This window comes from Abramis brama (assembly GCF_963993115.1).
Source record: "Abramis brama genome assembly, chromosome: 1".
In the NCBI taxonomy this organism is placed as follows: Eukaryota; Metazoa; Chordata; class Actinopteri; order Cypriniformes; family Leuciscidae; genus Abramis; species Abramis brama.
In genome coordinates, this window is record NC_139963.1 from 23,416,133 (window position 1) to 23,438,619 (window position 22,487).

General features: G+C 37.1%; 1 protein-coding gene across 1 annotated transcript in view; it reads right to left on the reverse strand.

The window, feature by feature from the left end:
- Nucleotides 1-2,762: 2,762 nt before the first annotated feature.
- Nucleotides 2,763-22,487, reverse strand: part of crhr1 (corticotropin releasing hormone receptor 1) — a 125,996-nt gene continuing 106,271 nt past the window's right edge. The window contains exons 10-14 of the mRNA XM_084089492.1: nt 20,133-20,205; nt 19,822-19,907; nt 15,438-15,573; nt 11,543-11,584; nt 2,763-4,595 (exon numbers count right to left, since the gene is read on the reverse strand). Of these exons, the coding sequence (XP_083945618.1) occupies nt 4,455-4,595; nt 11,543-11,584; nt 15,438-15,573; nt 19,822-19,907; nt 20,133-20,205 (478 nt within the window). The 3' untranslated portion in view covers nt 2,763-4,454. The remainder of the gene's footprint in view (nt 4,596-11,542; nt 11,585-15,437; nt 15,574-19,821; nt 19,908-20,132; nt 20,206-22,487) is intronic.

Genomic DNA, 22,487 nt, shown 5'->3' on the forward strand with positions numbered 1-22,487 from the left:
AGAATGGTGTGAAAAGGGAAAAACATCCAGTATGCGGCAGTCCTGTGGGCGAAAATGCCTTGTTGATGCTAGAGGTCAGAGGAGAACGGGCCGACTGATTCAAGCTGATAGAAGAGCAACTTTGACTGAAATAACCACTCGTTACAACCGAGGTATGCAGCAAAGCATTTGTGAAGCCACAACACGCACAACCTTGAGGCGGATGGGCTACAACCGCAGAAGACCCCACCGGGTACCACTTATCTCCACTACAAATAGGAAATAGGTGCACGCGCTCACCAAAATTGGACAGTTGAAGACTGGAAAAATGTTGCCTGGTCTGATGAGTCTCGATTTCTGTTGAGACATTCAGATGGTAGAGTCAGAATTTGGCGTAAACAGAATGAGAACATGGATCCATCATGCCTTGTTACCACTGTGCAGGCTGGTGGTGGTGGTGTAATGGTGTGGGGGATGTTTTCTTGGCACACTTTAGGCCCCTTAGTGCCAATTGGGCATCGTTTAAATGCCAGGCCTACCTGAGCATTGTTTCTGACCATGTCCATCCCTTTATGACCACCATGTACCCATCCTCTGATGGCTACTTCCAGCAGGATAATGCACCATGTCACAAAGCTTGAATCATTTCAAATTGGTTTCTTGACCATGACAATGAGTTCACTGTACTAAAATGGCCCCACAGTCACCAGATCTCAACCCAATAGATCATCTTTGGGATGTGGTGGAACGGGAGCTTCGTGCCCTGGATGTGCATCCCACAAATCTCCATCAACTGCAAGATGCTATCCTATCAATATGGGCCAACATTTCTAAAGAATGCTTTCAGCACCTTCTTGAATCAATGCCACGTAGAATTAAGGCAGTTCTGAAGGCGAAAGGGGGTCAAACACAGTATTAGTATGGTGTTCCTAATAATCCTTTAGGTGAGTGTATATATATATATACATATATATATATAAAATCATCATTTGGAGTGCTACATCACATACATACTACAATTCAAAGGTTTGGCCTTTGCAAGATGTCTTTTAAAAAAGCCTCTTATGCGCACCAATGCTAAAATAATTTGATCAACAATACAGTTAAAACATTAATATTATGAAATAAATAAATAATATATTTGAATATATTTTAAAAGTGTAATTTATTCCTCTAAAGGCAAAGCTGAATTATTAACATTTATGTGGAAACCGTAATACATTTGTTTTTGTTTTAGGATTCTTTGATAAAGTTTAAAAGAGAGGCATTTATTTTAAATTAGTTTTGTAACAATGTAAAAGCCTTTGATCTTGGGTTGTGTCAGAATACACTCTCTCACTCTTTCTTCATACAGCATAGCGAACTATGAAAGCCTTCACTATGTGTTGAATTGTGCACAAATAAGTGGTTTTGGACACAGTATATATGCATGAATGAGTAAAATACCCATCACTGATGTTCTCTAATGTGCCTTGTGAGTTCAACACAGTGGCAAGATGTCATGATAGACACAAGCAGAGGCAAAATTTCCAGCTTTCCATCCTCTCTTTCCGCCAACAACTCTTGGATGTTGTATGAAATAGCCTCTTGGCATCCGGATATTTACTACATTGTCAGAACAAACGGATCAGATTTCACTGCAAAATGACAGTGTGCACAGTCTAAAAACAGATTTAAGAACTGAACAAGCCTTAACGTAGAAGCAACACTAAAACAAACCTTGTGTTTTTGTTTTCTAGCAGTGACATGAGCTTGGTCCTCGGTTTGACAGGAATACACACAACTAGATGTCTAATGGACATGTACACAACAAATGTGGAATCTGCTGAAGCCTTTGCAAATGATTCTGTACAAGTACTTCAGGAAGGTCAGAAGAGCACAGAGGCATAGATGGAGGTCCTGAGTCAGTTTTTTTTAACAACCTTGCTCTCCCTATCAGATGTGATTGATTGGATGTATGTGACACAAAAGCTAAATCTGCTTTACTGTGCTGAGTCAGCAGTGAGCGGTCACAGGACTCGGTCATTGGCGGCTCAGCTTAGCGAGGGTTTTAACACATGGATAAACGTTAAATGACCCTATGCGAGGCATGCAGATTTCCCTTGACTCTCTAATGATAACAAAGCAGATTTTGCTGAGGTGATTCTTTTGACTGATTCTGTTGGGATTTGAACTGTTGGGAGAAGCTGGTCCTAGATCAACACAAAAGCACACTACTCATCTATTTGTTAAATTTAGAGATTTCCTTCCACACAAAAAAAGCTATCCAGAGAAGCTAGAAAAACAAATATGGTCCACCAATAGCAATGTAAATGTTGAAATGCACTTCGTTTGAAATAAATAACTGACATTTTTAAAGGAACAGTTTACCCAAAAATGAAAGCTGTCATCATTTAGTCACGCTCATGTTGCTCTGAACCCATTCGACCTTCCATCTTGAAAAGCACAAACCCCTTGTAAACAGATCGTCAAAACAGTCAAATCCTTTTGAATCATGAAATCCTTTGGTGAACTGACCATTTTTGGTCTGTCTTTTACTATTATTATTGATCAATTTAATGCATTCTTACTGAATAAAATTAGATTTCTAATTTTCGGTAAAAAACCCCAACTTGAACAGTAGTGTACAGGTACATTCTTCACAATTTCTCATTTTGTGTCATACAGGTCAAACAGGTTTGGAACAACATGAGGGTGAGTAAAATGTTCAGTTATGCCTATAACCTTGTGCAATAACAATAACAACTTCCAGTCATGTGTGATTAGAATTAATCTTTTTTTTTAAAGAGTCTCCAGAATCCGATTTCCCAAGTGTTTAGTACTATGATCATCTCGTAAGCCTGCATGGTAACTAGGAATTTATATGAAACTATGCATGGAAATGAGAGCTGGAGTGATTAATTGAAATACATTCAATTGCCTGCTTGGCTGAGGTTCCAAATGCAGGATAAAATCAAAATCATTTCTTTGTTCTGAGATAAACCCCTTATTTAAAAGATTGTGTTAAGTGTTTAGCATCGGAGCGTGCCGTCTTCTACTTAAGCACGCGTCAGAGTCTTTCATGATGTTGTTCTCTTTCCTGTGAGCTTACTTCCTCTTTCTCCCTGGGGTTTAGATATATCATTGAGTCCCTGGATGCAAACTGGATTAGAGAGCATTAACACGTACCTTTCGTCTTTGTTAAAATTGTTTACAGTTTTCGCACTTGCACTGCGTGATGTATGCAGCCATAGATGTACTCATAATTTCATAGCAAAAGCATCCATGTTGAATGATTTAGCTCACAGAAATGTATGAGAATCAGAGGAAACTATTACTAGCTGCAGTAACGTGTAGAGCAGCGAGTGAAGAGAAAAAGCATAAGGGTCACAAACTTAACAACTCGGAGAAAACTCTATACATTTATCTCCAAAGTATCGAGTCAAAAGATTCAATAACAATAATGAAAGTTCAAACTGAAGATCTGTCAAAGATATTCAGTTTGTTTTCCAATTCCAATATACTCCCAAAACCTAAAACTAATACACTATATGACCAAAAGTTTGTGGACACCTGAAAACCAAACTCACACTCTTAAAATGTTCTATAAGGGTTCTGTCAGGTGCTTGATATATAGACCATTTTAGGGTTCCCATCATGGGATCATTTTATGGATTTAGTTTGAATTAATTCTGTTTTCATTGTAATAAATTTATAGGAATTAAGCAGCTTGTAAACATACTTTATTAAACATGAAAGTATTATGGAATAGTTTAAGACATTTCTCCTTATATAGAGTCATTTTGGCATAAATGTTTCTTTAATCTATTAATTTAATCTAATCTATTTATAACCGCATTTAACCTTTTTTATATAAGAGTGGGTATGTGCTTCCTTGCCTTAATTTCAAAACTTTTGGCATTAAAAAGTTTATTCCCCCTCACAGCTTCCACTCTTCTGGAAGGTTTTCCAATAGATGTTAGAATATGGATGAAGGGATTTACTCCCATTCAAACACAGTTCTGGCTCACAATCACACTACTTTTGGCCATGCAGTGCATATTCAATATTATCCTACTCTGACAGTTCTGGAAACAAGTTAGGAATAAACTGAGGTCTCCAATCAGAGAAGATAGGAAAGCAGATCAGGAGGAGATAATGTGACATATAACTTTAGCTATTGAATAAATACACTCTGTCTGTCTTTATCAAACTTTTTGTGTGTATATCAGGATCCTTCCACAGTCTCCTATCATTGTCTGAGACCACCGATGCTCTAATCTGTTTCTGAAACAGATTCTTCTTCTCTGTGTTTGGCAGGTGGACCTCATTGTTTGTGTATATTTCCACCCTTCATCAGTGTTTCAGCTGAGGATCATACCCTGTTTGGCCCATAGCTGTTATCCCTGGGTTTTGCAGAGGACATGGATGATTAGCTGAGGACAGAAAGAGCGGAAGCAGAAGAAACGGGGATGGACGCTTCGCTTCTGTTAAGGTCAGACGGCCGACGACTGTTTGATGCTGTGGAAACTGACTCGCGTTGGAGAGGTGGGAATAGACATGGCCCGCGCTACCCGCGCCCGAATGGAGTGCTTATCCTGCCAGCGATGCCACCGTTTACGAACGGCTGAGCGAACCTACGGACACACACAAAAAAAGACACTTTACTAATAATATTAATAATTGAATGTAGCTCAACTATAGATAAAAACGTTTCACTGCAAGTTAGTAACAAAATGTAGCTCACGCCATATATGAGGGGAATAACATTTAAATTACATACTTATCAAATGACACAATTCACATAAAACAGCAGTATTGATCTGTCACACACACACACACACACCCACCCACTAGTTTCCATGTTTTATGGGGACTCTGACTACCCATAGACATAATGGTTTTTACACTGTACAAACTGTATATTCTATCCCCTTACACAAACCCTACCCCTAATCCTAGCCATCATAGAAAACTTTCTGCAATTTTAGATTTTCAAAACACTTTAATTAGTATGATGTAAAAGCTGTTTTCCTCATTGGAGAAAAAAAAAAAAAAAGGTCAAAATTGACTTGTATTGCTATCCTTGTGGGGACATTTGGTCTCCATAACACAATCTCATAATCTCATAAAACATAAATTAACACTAAACACAACTAGTAAAACCATAATATATACATACAGGAGGCACAGTTAGGGTTAGTGTTGCAGTTTTTTTTTAAAGAAAGCTCTGAATATCAAGTCAAATTACGTGAAAATGACAAATTACATGAAAATGTCAGACAAGTTATGAATATTTGATGTAAACAAAAAAATTAAGTGACTTTAAAGTCATTCAGCCTAATTTATTAATTACATTAATTACAATTTATTAATGTGTTTTAGTACTGTTCCTGTTTGCCTGTGTGCCCTCTAATTTGACCCAGTTTCCTAGTGTGTTTGATTAATCATTCCGTTCACCTGTCGTACGTTAATTACCTAATTTACTATGTGCATATATACTCCGTTTCATTCAGTTCTTTGTTCCGGTTTTGTCTTTGTGTAGTGGATGTGTTACCCTATGTTTCTGCCCTGTATCCTGTGGATTATTGGATTTAAAAGACTATTTCCTTGCATTCTTCATCTCTGTGCGCTCTATAGTCACCCGTGACGAATGTATAGTTCTGTCATTCATTTGTCAAACATGGCAACAAAGAGCAGCATGTATGTTCTGTCAAACCTGTCACCTGTCATGCTACTGTTCGTCATAACAGCGCTAGAATTTGCATTGCATTAACCTTGTCAGATATCCTACTATGCTTTAAAATAACAGGAGAGAGAAGTGACAGTTTTTTTTTTTTTTTTTTTTTTTTTAATAGACAGGTCAGTGTTCTTATATTTAAATACAAATTTCTAATTCAAAATATTCCCAATTTAACAATTTTAACTTTTATCTTTGTTCAAAAAGATTTAATGAAAAAACATAAAAATGTGGGAAGTTTTTAAAATATATATTTTACTCTTCAAAATGAAGAAGAGTTATATTGAAATGCAATGTGTGGGATTGTTATGCGCATGATGGAAGAAGTTTTTCTTTTTGAATACCACACCACTGTATAACTCATCTTCATTGTGAAGAGTAATATTAACAAGGCTAATAATGACTTACAGTGTATTCTGACTTTCCCACGTGTGAGTGAGAAAGAGCGAGAACAGGTGTATATGTGCTTACGTGGGCAGGGAAAGAGGAAATGAACATGTTAACCTGTGTATCTGTGTGGGTGCATGTGTGAGCGACTGTGTGTGTGTGTGTTTGTGTGTGAGGAGCATATACGTCAGAGGAAAGAGGTTTAATTTACAGCTAATATAGAGAAAAATATGGACCAAGTGGGTGAGTGAGAAAGAAGGTAGTATAATAAATATATTTATTATAATATTTATAACATTTAAAAATAATTATAAATAATAATTATAAAGTATTATTATTATTATCATCACATTATGAGTGAAACGATATAATCCAATAAATAAATATACATTCAAATATACAATGGCAGTTCTGAAATGGAACTCAACACTTTGCATACTTCGATTGACACTATAGGGAACATCACCAGCTTGACCGGTGTCTGAAGCACGTGTGTAAACATGACAATTTTATTGGCCGACGACAGTCCATGACGTCATTGCCGGAGTGCCCGTGAGTATAAGAGGGTGTCTGCAATCTATGTCATCAGCTTTGTCTTCTGGAGCCGTTTGCTTGTATTAGCACGTTAAAGGCGATCATCATCTATTAACACTCAAGCAAGTGTTTCAGGAAGTGTGTGCCTCCATGTCCCAGGTTTTGTGTTTGGGTGAGGAGCATGTGCATTAATTTCTCGATGGTTCTGAATGCACCCATTGTGAGAAATTCACAATGACTATGCTCTGTACACACTTGGTCCTATTCTCAAGGGATATAGGACAAGTGTTTGAGCCCCACAGCTTGGGCCCCTGAAGTTGTGGGGATCGCAGGTCAAGCTGGCTGAGGAGTTCGAGAAAGGTATGGCTAAGGCCTGGTTCACACCGGACGCCGAAGCGACGCGTAAGCGGCGCGGAACGGAGGCCGCTTCCTTTCGGCGCCCATGTTAACCTATGGTGTCGTTCACACCAGACGCGGAGCGCCGCGGCCAGCCCGCGCCGTGAAGCGCCAGTTTCGGCGTCTGGTCTATTTTTTGCGCGAGCCGCGAGTGATCCGCGTCAATTCCGGCAGGAAGTCACACCAAGAAACACGAGACAATCCGGTCAATTGTCAAAATATAAGCAATTTTCAAAAATTAAAATACCGCGAGTGACAAATGCGATCATATTTGTGTATCTAAACAGACTAGAAAGATGAAAACAAACAAAGAAAAAACACAACAAAATAGATTTAATAAATTTGAAGCGAGGATGTATATTTCAACGGTATATCTACACTACTACTGTCTACCATATTCTCTCTCTGGCTGCGTGTGTGTCTCGACAACGGATTAATAAAAGAAGTGTACAAACTTCTTGGTTACAGAAACACGGTGTATTCATTTTATGAGGTTATTTACTTACCCATGATGTAAAAAATAGCACTGAATAAACAACAACGGAGCAGAAGCGCTTGTCGACCGCCGCGGAGAATACGCGTCTGGTGTGAACAGGCAGGCGCCGGACTGCGCGTGATTTTCCGTTCCGCGTCGCTTCGGCGTCCGGTGTGAACCAGGCGTAAGTCAATGGCTCAAGTGATCTGCTGGATCAGGATCTACTGTCTCTTATATCTTCTGATTTAAATCTTTAGTCCTAAAAATTGGAATTGACACACCCATTAATTTTAAGATTTTCTCCTAAATCGGCAAGTTAAGAGCTTCTTTTAGCCATAATATATCTTGTGAATATGGCCCCAGATCTGGATTTGGATCAGGACTTGTCAAAGGTTAGGATCATCAAATAATTAACATTTAAATCACACCAGTGTGATATATGCCATCAATGAAACCCTGCAACGTTTGCATACTCAGCGTAGTATCATAGCAACCAGGGGACCCTCTCCCTAGCAACCAAACCTATGACATTTCCTTAAAGGCCCCTGGAATCAAAATTTAAGTTTTTTAGCTCTTAGGATGAATATATTAGCCTTAAGCTGGTGTGTTCCAAAACAATGACAAAATATGCGTTTAGGAGATATAATCATTCAAAACTACAGTCTCTCACTTCCGCTAAAATGGATCACGGATTTTTATGACGTCACTGCGGACTTCAGCTTTTAATCACATCTTCTGTCCAATCAACTGCTCTCTAGAATCGGAAGCGTCCTGCTCCCTATGCTATAAATACCACCAGGCCAAAGCGACCGTGGCTGTACCTGACTGTACGTTCGGTAGTAAACGAATGCTCAGTGTCAGCTGCTCGTGCTCATCAGTTCCATCAGTTAACTGTCGGAGTTACTGGAGTAACATAAACATATCCCGGAGGATATTGTTTATTTCGAGTCGGAGTGACTGTCATGCACGTCCGAAAGTGAGTAACTTTAGAAAACTGGATCAGCACTGACTCTGTTTTGAACGATTCAGTTCGATTTGTTGAACTGGTTCGACCGGTTCACAGAAAAAGACAAAGGTTCACGAACCGGACATCACTACTGTTGTCACGTCACGGAACAATATGGGTTGGAGATGTGTGTTCGGTTGCTCTAACGCTCAAGTTTTATTCCGTTTTCAGAATTAAATGGCTAGAATTTATTCACACCTCTAATGTTACTATTAAATCCAACGTATCAGCGTTTAGATTCGTTTCCATGATGCTGTCAAGTACGACTCGCTGTCAGTGAGGTAAACTAAACGCTATTAGCTATTTGAAAAGGCGGAGGAGCCATTCAAAATGTCCCGCCTTAGCTTCCTGTTTCAGTGGAAATTATATAAACGCATCATACAAAGCTGCATTATTCAAGGCACTTCAGTGGGCCTTTAAGCTGTGCTGTCAGAAAAGGTTGAAATTTTTATAGTCCTTTGACAACTAAAATGCCAAATATAGGGGAGGTAACCAGAAGCCGGTGGTCGAACCAAGCGTGTGAGAAAAATCAGACCACTTTAGACAGTAATTCAGAGGGGGTGCGTTTTACTGAATCAATGTGTTGGCTTTCAGAAAGACGGGTCTGAGTACTGTAAAAGGTCTCTCTCTCCACAAATCAATGAGATGGATGTCAGAGTAAACATTTAAACCTCCTCTCTGTCTCCACCTCATTTAATGTACTTCTTAGGGGGCCTGTCTTCGAAACGGTCGGTGGTCAAATATCTGTGGGCGCTCCAATGCGCAATGGATAGTGCACAGCTTCCACGCCGGTTGCTCTCTGACCAGATTGAGGTTTTGATTCGTAGTCACCAAAGCATGTGTCAACAATGCTGCCTGCACTGGAATTTAAACCAGTAAACACTTCACAAGCCGCTGAAGCAGAAAAACATGGAAAACTTCCAAACATGTTTATAATTCAAGTCACTGTTATTCATGCTCAGGAGCTGAAGGATTTTATATTGAGTAGACTTGTGTATGTGTGTGTGTGTGTGTACTGTATTTATATATAATTTAGTGGAGCACAAAAGTCTGAGATCACTAGTGAACTGAATTATCAAAGATAAAATATTTATTCTGCATTCAAGGCGCATACTTAGCTCAAAAATCTGAGGGGCCGCAGTTTGAATGGGCATGAAATAGTTGCTGACAGCCCGTGGCACAGCATGAACAGTTGCCCATGCCTGTGAGGGTCAAAGGTCAGTCTCCACAGTTGATCAGAAGTGAACAGTAAAGCTCTGGTGCTGTATGTAATTAACTTCTGTGGTGGGTGTCAAGTGAGGGGTTCAGAAGATCGAGGAGGTCAAACTCAATCGCGATCAAAAATCCATCTAGAAAAGAAACTTCTTACTTTGGTCTAAGAGCTTGACTCTCTCTTTTTATGTTTTTCTGTAAAAACATAAAACCCCTTGGGTCAGTGACTGCTGACACTTAAAGCAAGGTTTCAAATACAGCTTTCAGAGCATTTGCTGAAAATAATCCCTGACATTCTTTTTTTTCCTTTCAGAACGATAAACAAACTCTGCTTTCCCAAGTACATGTACAAGAAGGATGTAGTAACAAAATACATTAATATCCAAAACCTTACAAAAAACTCAAAAGTTTACAAAGATTTTTAGAGTTATCATGCTTTTCACTTTAGAATACTGATCCAAAATTAGTAATTGCTTCTGAAGGATTTGGTAAATACTTGAGTTATTACTAGAGTGGGTTCCCATGATCTTCACTTCAGAATTAATTAATCATTATGCATTATTCACATTCATTATTAACCTGTAGTAGTTCTTAGTAGTTTTCTAAGAGTTATGAAAAAATAGAAAAAAATGAAAGAAATTAACTACCACATTCGACTAAGCACTATTACTTGCTAATTCGTTAATCAGAGTTTTTGTAAGTTACTAGAGTGTTAATAATGCAATACTAATTTGTTCCTGTGTAGTTATTAATTAACAGTATTCTAAAGTGTTACCGAACCAGTCAAAGCCATTAAAGCTATACTCAAACTTCACTAATTCTCATGTGTAATTTGTATACCTTATGTTCTGATCCTAGAGTCTTAACATGTGAATAAACATCCATTTTTTATTCCATGCAAAATATATTTCGGACATTTTGTTAAAAATCTGCAATGAACAACAAAAAACTATCCTTTTAAATAGTTTTAACATTAATAAACTGCAATGCAACACATTGGGAGAAAGTGAACAAACGAAAGAAAGTGCTTTATTGCAGTTCCAAGCCAGATCATTTTTGGCTATCAAAAAACTTGTGGCAAGTATTTATTATTGTAGCTGTAATTCAGTACCACAGGCCTTTTAGTTCTGAACATGTTTGCGTAGACACATTGGAGCCAAAGGCACCTTCTCAAGGTTCATAACGTCATGCATCAGACATCGCGGTGTACCTTTCATACTGTATGTACCGGGAACAGATCAATGTTATCACTTTGACTTTAAGCAACATTGTACGCTCTACTTTGCTCGTGTATTCTGATATCTATCTGTGATTCAGGGTGACCTCAGATCAAGCCCCACACTTTTCTGCTTCCCTTGAACTTAAAATGACAAACAAAAGAGCCCAGACGGATCCGATCCTGGATCCCTTTACAGCACCTTTAAGCGTGTTCACTTAGAGGGACAACATGATGCCTAAGATGTGCTTACGTTTGAAATCCGGGCACAGCGCTAAAGAGTAATATTTTGGCTGGAAGTTTTTTTTCAAAGGGCATGTAATACAAGCCAAATTTAGACTTCACAGGAATGAATATTTTATGAGTGGAGTAGGTTTTTATAGTTATTGACTGCCAGAAGCATGGCTTTTGGTTAACGGATCTTGATGTGATTCTTTTTTTGGCCAGGTCTCATCGGGCTGCCATGGTTGAGGAAATCTGAATTACCCGAATTACCTAGACTGTTTTCGTAGCACTTCAAAGAGACCCATCGCTGTTGTAGAACTACGAGTCAAAAGCAGAGGGCACATTTGTGCAAAAAAGGACGTAAACAGAAGATCGGGAAAAGAGCTTTCTTACCTCACTGTTCAAAAAGCAGTAGAACACTGACACAAAGAAGCCCTGTAAAGAGAACGAGAGACATTTACACTTTATAAGATACTTTTTTTTTTTCAAGTAACACTCAAATTTCACATACAACTCGTTCACCATTCACAACCCATTTTATCTCACATATTGTCTCAAGTTAAATAGGATATTCAATGTGAAATGGAACAAATAAGAACAATTTCAACCTTTCCTAAATTATTAGCTGTCAATCTTAAATGAATCAATTCTAAAGTTGAGTTTGTAAAATATGATTAAAAAAAATAAATAAATAAAAAATCCTCTCAACATAAACTTCAAGAGGGAAAATGAAAATATGTGAAAATTACATAAACACTCCAAAACACTTGTGTAATACACAGCTCATCAAAAACAACAAAAAGCCAAAATTCATATGCATATGATTTTGTAAAAAAGAGAACCAATTGTCAACCTCTCCCTTCTGAATCTCATTCATCAAATGATGAAAAATGCATAGACTTATCTGAGATGGATGATATTAACCCTCCATGGGATGATTCCTAATAAAAGTCTTTGAATGAACCAATAAAGAGTTTCATTGTCAATATGGTCACATTATATCCTGGTGGTTATTTTCTGGCATGGCACATGTTGTGGAGGACAATGGAAATTGTATAACAATAATGCGCCCAGTAACCTTTTTTTCCACCCATTAAAAAAAAATTCAAATGAGTTAATTAGTTTCCTTTATTTTAAAACATTTACAGTTAAATTCATTATTTGCATGTTATAAGGAACTGTTAAATTTGTTCGTTGCCTAATATTGTGTGACAGTGGAATGGATAAGGATAGAGACACTATGGACAATATTGCATTTGTTATATTATGGGTAACATTTTAATAACCGCATGCAATGAATCATTAGTTAAGCATTTGTAAATAGTTAATTAATCATTTATAAAGCACTGACACTACATTAATAGACATTAGTAGTTTAAAAATACAGCTATAAATGCTTTATTCTTGATTTATAAGCATATCTATAGACTTAGATATATATCTATATCTATAACTAAACAGTCAAATTAATAATTAAAAAAAATGTTTTATTGAGATTGAAAATAAACAAATTAGGCTAAATAAATGCCTAAAAGTTTTTAAAGGCACATGTAGCCGACTTAAAATAAAAATGAAATAGGCCTATGCAATATGATGTCTGATTAAAATAAATCTGAGAAAAAACATGAACTTTTTCTTTCATTTCCAAACTTCAATTTTGTCAATAAGGCCTATGCAAAAATGACAATAGAAATGTTCAATTAAACATTTACATTGTTTCATTTAGCAAACGCATTTATTAAAGCGATTTAAATCGCATTTAATGTATTTTCCCCCGAGGTACAGCTTGTATTCCCTGAATAGCGACGGTACATGAAGGGGAGATTATGTTTTTCTTGTCCATTGCTATATCATGAGTATAAAAGTGAATTAAACCAATGACTCTGAAAGAAATCCGCCAGAAAACATCACTTAAGCGCACGTTTCTAAAATAACAGGCCTATTGTTTAAAACATGCAGGCCTAGGTTTGTTCTTACATGTCTGTTTGTTTTATTGCTTTTAGCGTGTGTATATATAGCGTGTATTATAAATTGATAATTAATAAAGTATGAAAATACAATTCATACTTTATTAATTATCAATTTATAATTTCTAAATTAAGTATTACATTATTTACAAACCAGTTATTTAGGAGTTGTCAGTGGTTCATAAGATCTTTTAGAAAGTGTAAGTAAATGATTAAACTACTTAAATGTACATTTATACAGACATCTACTATATTTTGTAACTACTGAGTAACTATTACTATATGTCTAAATAATAAGATGTTAATTATTTTTGCGAGCTCATTAAATGTGAGGATTATTTATGCCTCGTAAAGCGCTTACAAAGGAGATTTAAAGGCTCAGTTAAAAATAGTTAACATCTTATTATTTAGACATATAGTAATAGTTACTCAGTGTGTTAACAAATGCTTTATTAACAGACATTCTTACTGTAATCCGTGATTAATTCAGGTAGCCTAGTTATAAAATATTTAGTAGTTGTCAGCATAGACAGTAAAAGAAATGGACACAGTGACCCCATTGGATTCAACGGAGAAAAGTGAAGTCAATTAGAAGCTCTCACTTCCTGATGGCTGAGCGCACTGCGCAGACTCAAACTGAGCTTGATGACGTAGATGTGACGTGACCAACCCGTCTGTCTTCTAGTAGCTGTGCCAAGAGAAATCTGAATCATCCCCTTCCGAAACTTGCAGAGACGGAGAGCGTGAGTAGGAGCTGTCCATGAGCTAGGAGCAGGAGACACTTTTGCTAAGTATTCTGATTAATTATTTTGTCATTTTGCCTCCATGTCCCCCCGATTGCCCGCGAGCTTCTCCTCCTGTCCATACGGTAATTTCTCTACCGTGTGACAGAGAGTCGCATGATTATAACGCAATCATTAGCCTATTTTTACAAAAACTGCTTCTACGGCGCCATAACGTAAGATACAGGGTAATGGAGCCATTTTTACATTTTCGTGTTTCTTTAGAAATAAATAATGGACAAATGGAGTCTTTAAACGCCTCAGATGTAAAGTTATTCACTGTCAAAGTGACGCCAAAATGAATGGGAGTCAATGGAATGCAAACAACAGGTGATGGTCTGATAATCAATGGCGGCGCCCGGGGAAGCTTCAGTTTCGGCTGTAAGATTACCCCCTTGGTTGTCAGTAACAGCAACCAATCAGCTGCGCTATGTAGATGATGATGCGATAGCTACCAAATTGAGTCAAGGACCTATCAGCCAGCGCCATCTAGAGTTTCATGCCAGAACTTGGTGTTTTTTAATTTATTTATCCATTATTAAATGATCTGCCTTTTTAGTATTTTATCAACATTTGCTGTTTTTAACATTAAGTAAGCTTTGAGCTTTTTATAAAATGTAATAATATTAAAATCTGTTTTTGATGAATTTCTTTCCATTGTCAAAGTGTTGCCTCCAAGAAAATACCTAAAAAGGACCTCCCCAAATCTTAATTTTCAAAATAGTTATTTTATTAATGAGATAGTTTTCAGCATAAGATCCGTTTCAGCATGTTTCAGATTAATAAACCGTTCAGCATGTTTGTCTAACGAGAGCACCCTAACATACAATTTTCTGCACAGATGAATTATCATTCCCATGAGGATTTGGACAGATGTGGGGCCAGATGAATCTGTGGAAAACATGGCTTCAACATTCATGAGAGACCCCCGGGTCACACCAGGATGCAAATGGTGCAAAACGGGATAGAGTTGACCTTGTGTGCTTCGGGTGACATAAACAACTGTCGACTGATGTGAGAAATGCAGCACGAGGAAATAGAATGACGATTTCCGAACACGTGGGCGAGAGAAAACGAAACATTATAAAACATTTAGCTGTGCAACTGGTTTGACCTGATTGTTTTTTGCAAAAACAAATGCATTTAATGATTAGTAGCAAGAGCTGCACCACTTCAGCATGTGATGTTTCAGCACAAAACCTGCATCTTATTCATTAAGCATCTGCAATCCATTTTAACCACGAGCTAAATGTACTTAAATAGCACTGAGACGTATATTTAGATTCTGTCATTGTCATTATATTCAGTGCAAATTAGGCTCATTAGTGACTTATTCAGACTTATTCATTAACTCAGCAGCACTTTTCTTTTTTTTTTGTAAAAGACAGCATGTGCAAATAAATAACTCTTATTTATATTTACTCTTAATAACTCTTAGTGGGTACAATTCATTCTCAGAATTTCCACCTCTGAGTTGTAAAGATCAGATTCAGATCTGTTTTATCACAATTAATATGGGTCAAAACTGTGCTTGTTTACCTGAAAGGACTCAAGGAAAGAGTTGAAGTATATGAAGACAATCTGTGAGATCTCATCCTCGCCAGGGTTGACGAAGAACAGCATGTATGTGATACCCAGCAGGGGCAGAAGAACCAGTGTGGCTTTTACTGCTTTCCTGTGAGATTCAGAGAAGAAGAGATGTGAATATGGAAACCAGACTTATAAATAAAAGTCATGTCTCAGATATTGCAATATTAAAAACTGCTGTAATTTCTGCCCTAATAGTTTTAATAAAATAATAAAACATACAAACAGGTTTCCAGAACGTTGTGCTAAAAAATATACACATCTTTAATGTTTTAAAGATATGTTAAGACAGGCTTTAGAGGAAATAAGTTTAGTGTAATCTAATCTTAATGCCAGCATTTACATTTACAGTGTAACTTCTCAGATTTTCAACCTGCTTTGTATTGTTACAATGTCGGTAGCAGTGGATTAGCGTCTGGGTATGCAGGGCATGCATGTGCATATGGGTCTGGGCGCATTGGAGCCTGCATCCAGGGCCGTCGCTAGTGGGGTGAAAGGTGGTGACAATTATAGGGGCCCCCGCTGCCCAGGGGGCCCCACAAAATCTACAGTTATACTATATAGGCCCCTGTTGTATGAATAATTCTAATATTTATATTAGTTGTATGCCTGAGATTTAAATGAAAACCACAAAAACATGCAATTTGGTAAAATATTTTTTTTTAAATATTCTCTTACCTCCCTATTAATGGTTTAGTCCGATCTAAAGTATTTATTAATTATTCAGTCAGTGACAAACATCAGATGAACCCAATACAATTGTAAGTCCCACCCCAGCTCGTGAACAGAACCAATCAGAGTTGAGGCGGCAGTGCCTGAAGTTAACGATGAACTTGGTGGAAGAGCAGGAGATTGACTGTCAAAATGTCGGGGAAAAGAAAACATAAATCAGGGCGCCAGAAACGCCTTGAAAAGAATGAGAGGGAGGTCAGGAGAGTTGTTGTATCTCAGTCGATCAAGACGTTCTTAAAGACAGGTTGTATTGTTATTTCGCTGGGAATAAGAAAACTACCGTCTACAGCCTGCCGGGTCCTGTCACTCATCATTATCGGTGCGCTCCACAATCGACCGAATGATTACATGGTCAAAATTCCTGTCTTTTTACACTATTGTAAATAGAGTTCAAAAATTGACACGAGTCACGACGCATTGCATTATGCACCTAACCTGCCGGCTGATGATTTATTTTATTTATTTGTTTATTTATCAGGGACAATGCAAAAGAGACACATTGTAACAGGTTACAATAACTTAAACAGATGTTGTATTTGATGTATGTATTACATCAATAAAACATGAGTACACACTGCACTTGAATGAATACATTTTAGCTTTATTTAATAATATTATCTTTATTAAAAAATAAGACAATAAATGACTTTATTTTTTAAATTTAGGGTTAGAGTTAGGGTTAGGGTTAGGGCTTGTCAATTTATAAATGTTTACTTTCTGATTTATGAATTATAACAGACTGATGGGGAAAAAAACATTATTTTGCTGTTACTTTTTAAAAAATTGGTTTTATTATTATTTAACAATTTCTTTTTATTAGTTGTAATTTTTATATAAATTTAACTTTTAAAATAAAGTTTCTTCTGTTATATGTGGGCCTCCATGCTCATCTATTGTACAGTATACGATATTGGTGGAGGGTGGTGGGGGCCCACATCAATATTTTTTCAGGGGGCCCTGAATCCTCTAGCTACGGCCCTGCCTCCATCCATAAAGCTATGACGTCATTCGCTTTCACAGAGATCAGAGACCGTGCAGCACACACACAGAAACATTTAGGAGTAGAGAAACCTGTTGTCAACGCTGCCTGCGACTTTATAGCTTCATTACTGAAACTATATGCTACATTATATTTCTCAGCAACGAGATGGAAGCATTGCTTTTTTTTGACCGCAGTAAATGCGGTTTGATATTCAGATTTATTTTGGCTATAAATCCGTTGTGTGCTGTCATAGATGTACAAATAATATTGCATGTCGTTATTCATGATTTGTGAATCCTCTTAATTTCCATCTCCATCTTAATTTTATAATGCATACACTTAGAAGACTGAAACCAGTGTCATCTTGACCTGCTTGATTTGTGATTCTTTTTTTCTTTTTTTATCACAGCAAAGTACTTGTTTGTAAACCCCTTGGTAAGTCCACTAGTCAGGAAAGTGAAAAATAGGCAATCTTCATGTTTAACGTGTATTTCCAATAAACACGCAGACCTGCATTAAGACAAAATCACTTGTTTTAGATTGAGCCTGATTTCTGAAAACTTTTTCAGTGTTTCTCAATACTCTTTTTCTGTTCACAGAAAAAACAGGCTGTTCCAATGAATAACGCTCCAAGCCATTAGATAAATCAGCTTATAATTTAAAAAATGGTCATCAAGTCAGCTAGTCGGTCATATTAGGCTCAAATAGACTATTTGTGAAATGTTTCACAATACATTTTTGGTCAGTTAACCATTCCTTGAGTCTTTAACTTCACTATTCTGATTGGTGATATCTTTCACAGTAAAATTTTTGTCAGTTAACCCTTTTCTGATTCCTCCACTTCACTATTCTGATTTGTGAAAAGTTTCACAGTACAGTTTTGATCAGTTAACCCTTTCCAGAGTGCTTCTTTCCACTCCCATCTGCATTTTATGGGATTGCGCTATCACACTAATTTGCCCTGTTTAGTAAATCTGGCCCTATGTCATCTAATTTTTTCTTCAAGACTGGTCCTTACTTTGTAAAGTCAGTTACATAAAAAAGAAGATTGGTCTGATTTGTAAGTAAGACAGATTACCTCTCGTCTAACTGCTACTATAGTTGGTCAAACTAGTTCTTAAGACTTAACGTTTTCCATTTAATTGACAAATATTATTAGATTTAACATAAATTTAGCAATACATTCTACATAAAATATAATTAATATAATATTTTTAGCCAGGTGGTGTCTGAATGATGATACACAGAGTAACGTCACAGTTGCTGATATACAAAGAGTTCAACGCTATGACATTGAGATGAATCTGGTTTAATCAGTATGTATTGCATTTGCTATGGGCGACTGACTGTGACTGTAAAGGACATTAGTCATAGCTGAAGGGAATATGAGTATCACAGAGAGAGAGAGAGAGAGAGAGAGAGAGAGAGAGAGAGAGAGAGAGAGAGAGAGAGAGAGAGAGAGAGAGAGATCCTCAACACATCAATCATCCATCAAACCCTTCCTCTCTTTTTTACACAACAGTTTGGCACAGCAACTAACAGCTTATTATAAAGTTCCAGAACTCAGAACAGACACAAAACATGATTAAATTCAGCATCTCAGTCTGCTCATCCTCCTCCATCTACCCAACAGGAAAGCCAAATCACAGCGTGCAATGTTTTGGATGTTAAAATATCACATTTTAATATGCAGAGGCAACTAGATGTAAGCCATTTCTATGATTTACCCATATAGTGTAAACAGTGTGTACCTATTAAAACTGCTCTGTTAGCCCGAGCCTCCGAGCAGCCCAACACTGCAACATTTGCTTACACAATAGAGTTATGCTTTCCAGATTAATATTCTAGCTCTAAATTCTTATTGTATGTCAGCAGTTGTCTACTATCCTATCCTTTTGTATTCATTGCTATTTCACATAAGGAGTTTAGGATAAGTGTCTGAGGTAAAGTAACATTTTCTACACTCATTTTGAGGGAAATTATCCAGAATTTTGGCTTTAAACTTCGTAAAATACAGTACCATGTTTGGTGTCATCTTTTACTCATCAGCCATCTATAGTAATGCTGTTCTTTTGAACTTTCTATTCATCAAAGGATCCTGAAGTAAATTATCATGGTTTCCACAAAAATATTAAGCAGCACAACCTTTTTCAACACTGATGATAAGACATTTTTCCTGAGCATCAGTGCTTATTAGAATGATCATGTGACACTGAAGACTGGAGTAATGAGGCTGAAAATTCAGCTTTGCCATCACAGGAATAAATTACATCTTTAAACATATTCCAAAAGAAAACAGTTTTTAAATCATAATAATAATTAACAATATTACTGTTTTACTCTATTTTTGATCAAATAAATGCTAAGTGCAGCTTTTTCAAAAACTTAAAAAAAGAAATCTTACAGACCTCCAACTTTTGAATGGTAGTGTATATTGCTAAGAGTATTACTAAACTCATTTGGTAGGTAACAGCCTAGTTTAATTAGCCAAAATGTTTAATAAATTAAAACCTATGTGGCAGGGGCATTTTATGTGTCTGCATGTCTCCTAGCCCTACAATGAGCAACCTCTGAGCAAAACCTTTCTTTTGGGATCTGTCTGTGCTGAATAATCTATCTCACCTGTACTGAATGGTCTCTGAGGTAGTGGAGGCCCTCAGTTTAGTCATCAGGATCCTCACAATGTTGAAGAGAAAAATGAAATTAATCTAGAGATGGAGAGAAAGATAGAGAGAAAAGGCACTCGATTTTACACACTATAATGGCACATATGAATTATCATCCATATGAAATTACACACATAAATCATGGAAGACATAATAAGACTCATGCGAAAGAGGAAGCACAAATAAAAAATGCTAAATTACTTGTACACACCAAATCTCATGAAACGTTTGTGTAAGTGGACATGAATCAAGACTGTGCTTACTCACCAGCAGGACCAGTATCATGGGACCCTGGTAAATATAATCAGTGTAAATGCCGGCCCGCTTCCCAAACCAGCACCTGCACAGAAAGAGTAAGATCCCTTACCTAATGATGAAGCACCTAAAAATTATTACAAAGTATAATATTTTGACCCCGTTCCTTCAGACAGCGTAACTGTGTAACAATAAAAATGGATTTGGAGATAAATGTTTATTATTATAGTACAATGATTAAACAAGCCTAGTAAAACAAGTTCAGTAAAGTGATTAAAGACGATCCACTGGAAAATATCTAAAAAGAATCTTTTCCATAAAAAGAAAAGAAAGAAAAAAAGCAAGGAAGAGAAGGAAAGTGTGTCCCTAGGGCAGATATGCACCAGATTTGTTAATCTTACAGTTTCAGTTGGGTACACGGCATAAGACTGTCTCGGCTGAGTGTGTCAGTTTTACAGGAAGGGAGAAACATCTGGCTTTTGGGATACGTCTGAATGGCAAAATGCTGTCATTTGTGGAGCTCAACCAAAGAGATGCACAAATTCATCTAGATTTTTTTAAATGCGCATGTTTAAAAAATACTTTGCTGGGGTCATCTACATCAGGTTTGGGTTTGTCCCAAAGGTCAAAGAAAATGACATTGAGATGAATTTGGTTTAGGCAGTTGGTTAAGGGCTAGACTAATCTGGCAAGCCTCTACCAAGGGATGAATACATTTTCAAAACTGAACACCCGGAGTAGATGTACAGCCATTGATATTAACAACATAATCTGTGTACACTTGTATGGTTAGCTGCATTTTGTAATTGGCATTTAGCATTGTTTTTTCCTTTCTGTGCAAAGCTGTGACCCATTTTTGGCTCACAATGCACCAGTGGAGAAGCGCTGCTCCACAGTGTTCAGCAGATGTAAGTGAGAAGGTAAATTAAAGAGGTGTTAAGGACTGTTAAGAGAGACTTTTTAATTATGCGAAAATTAATTTGTTTAGTTTGGTAGCACCCCATAGGCCAGGGGTGGGCAAACTTTTTGGCTCAAGGGCCACACTGGGTTTTAAAATTTGACAGAGGGCCGGCCCAGTAGCAGATTATGAAACACGATCTCATGAAAGTGCGTATCTATACCACGAATTTTACTTCTCGTGCCATTTATACGCCAAAAATGTTTTTTGTGTGCATATGCTACGCACTGTAAACCCCTTGGTTAGGATTAGGGGTGCGGAATGCATACCTATTAGGCTACACGCCATAAAGTGCGTATCATATGCACGCGAAAACTGCGTATCATAAGCACTACAAATACAATTCGTGGTATTCGCACTTTAATGAGATCGGGCTGCACAAACACATTTACGTTGTGGCATCGTCTGGGCGAAATTCATTCAACAACTGAGTAATGACATTCTGACAATACATTTTTTTTGCTAGATATCCCCCATTTAGCATGTTATGTTTTGAGGTTAATTTTTAATTAGTCAGATGTTAGATAATTATAGCCTATACTTTTTAAATATTGTTTATCCTTATTATTATTTAATGGGCCTAACAGTAAATTAGAAACAAAACACCTGCAAGTGTACACTTAGAAGAGTAAAAATGACAGAAGGTTACGTTAATTCAACTTTATTAAAACTGCATATGGCAATCAATTTGCACTTCCAAAAGTCATACATTTGTGGAAAAAAACGAAATAAACGAATATACAAATTTATTTTAAGAATAATAAAATAAAACATAAAAAGCAAAGGCAGATCAGACCATTTAATGAACAAAACCGGGTTCTGTACATGGCACACAGGGGAGCCGGGCGATAAAGGTCGGTAAATGGAATCAGTCAGGATACAAATCCAGAGGAGCAAAGAAACTAAATAGCAGACAAATCAAAGGAAAAACTAAACAGGTGTGCAAGCGGTTACCAAACATTTTTCTGTGAGTTTCCAAAAAAGGAAAAAACATTAACGTGCAACAAGTCTATGCGCTTAAGTCGCTGTCTGTTTGGTTTCTATGGTGACGCGTCATTGCTTGTTACGTGACACACCGCAGCCACAACAGCGCTGAATGAATGATGATCTGCTTTTATGTCATTTTTCCTTTTTTACATTTGTTAGCTATGGCATGAAATATCTGATATTCCGATTGTCAAATATAGCCTATGCAACGCAATATATATATAAACGCAAAGTATTGCAAGAAAAAGGCAAAATTAATGCGATCTTAAGACAATTTTTTAAATACTCGACGGGCCGGATTAAACAGCCTAACAGGCCGTATGTGGCCCGCGGGCCGTAGTTTGCCCACCCCTGCCATAGGCTCTGTTTAACAAAAATGCACATATTAAGTTTAAATTTGGCAATGTTTCTTCTTTTCAGTC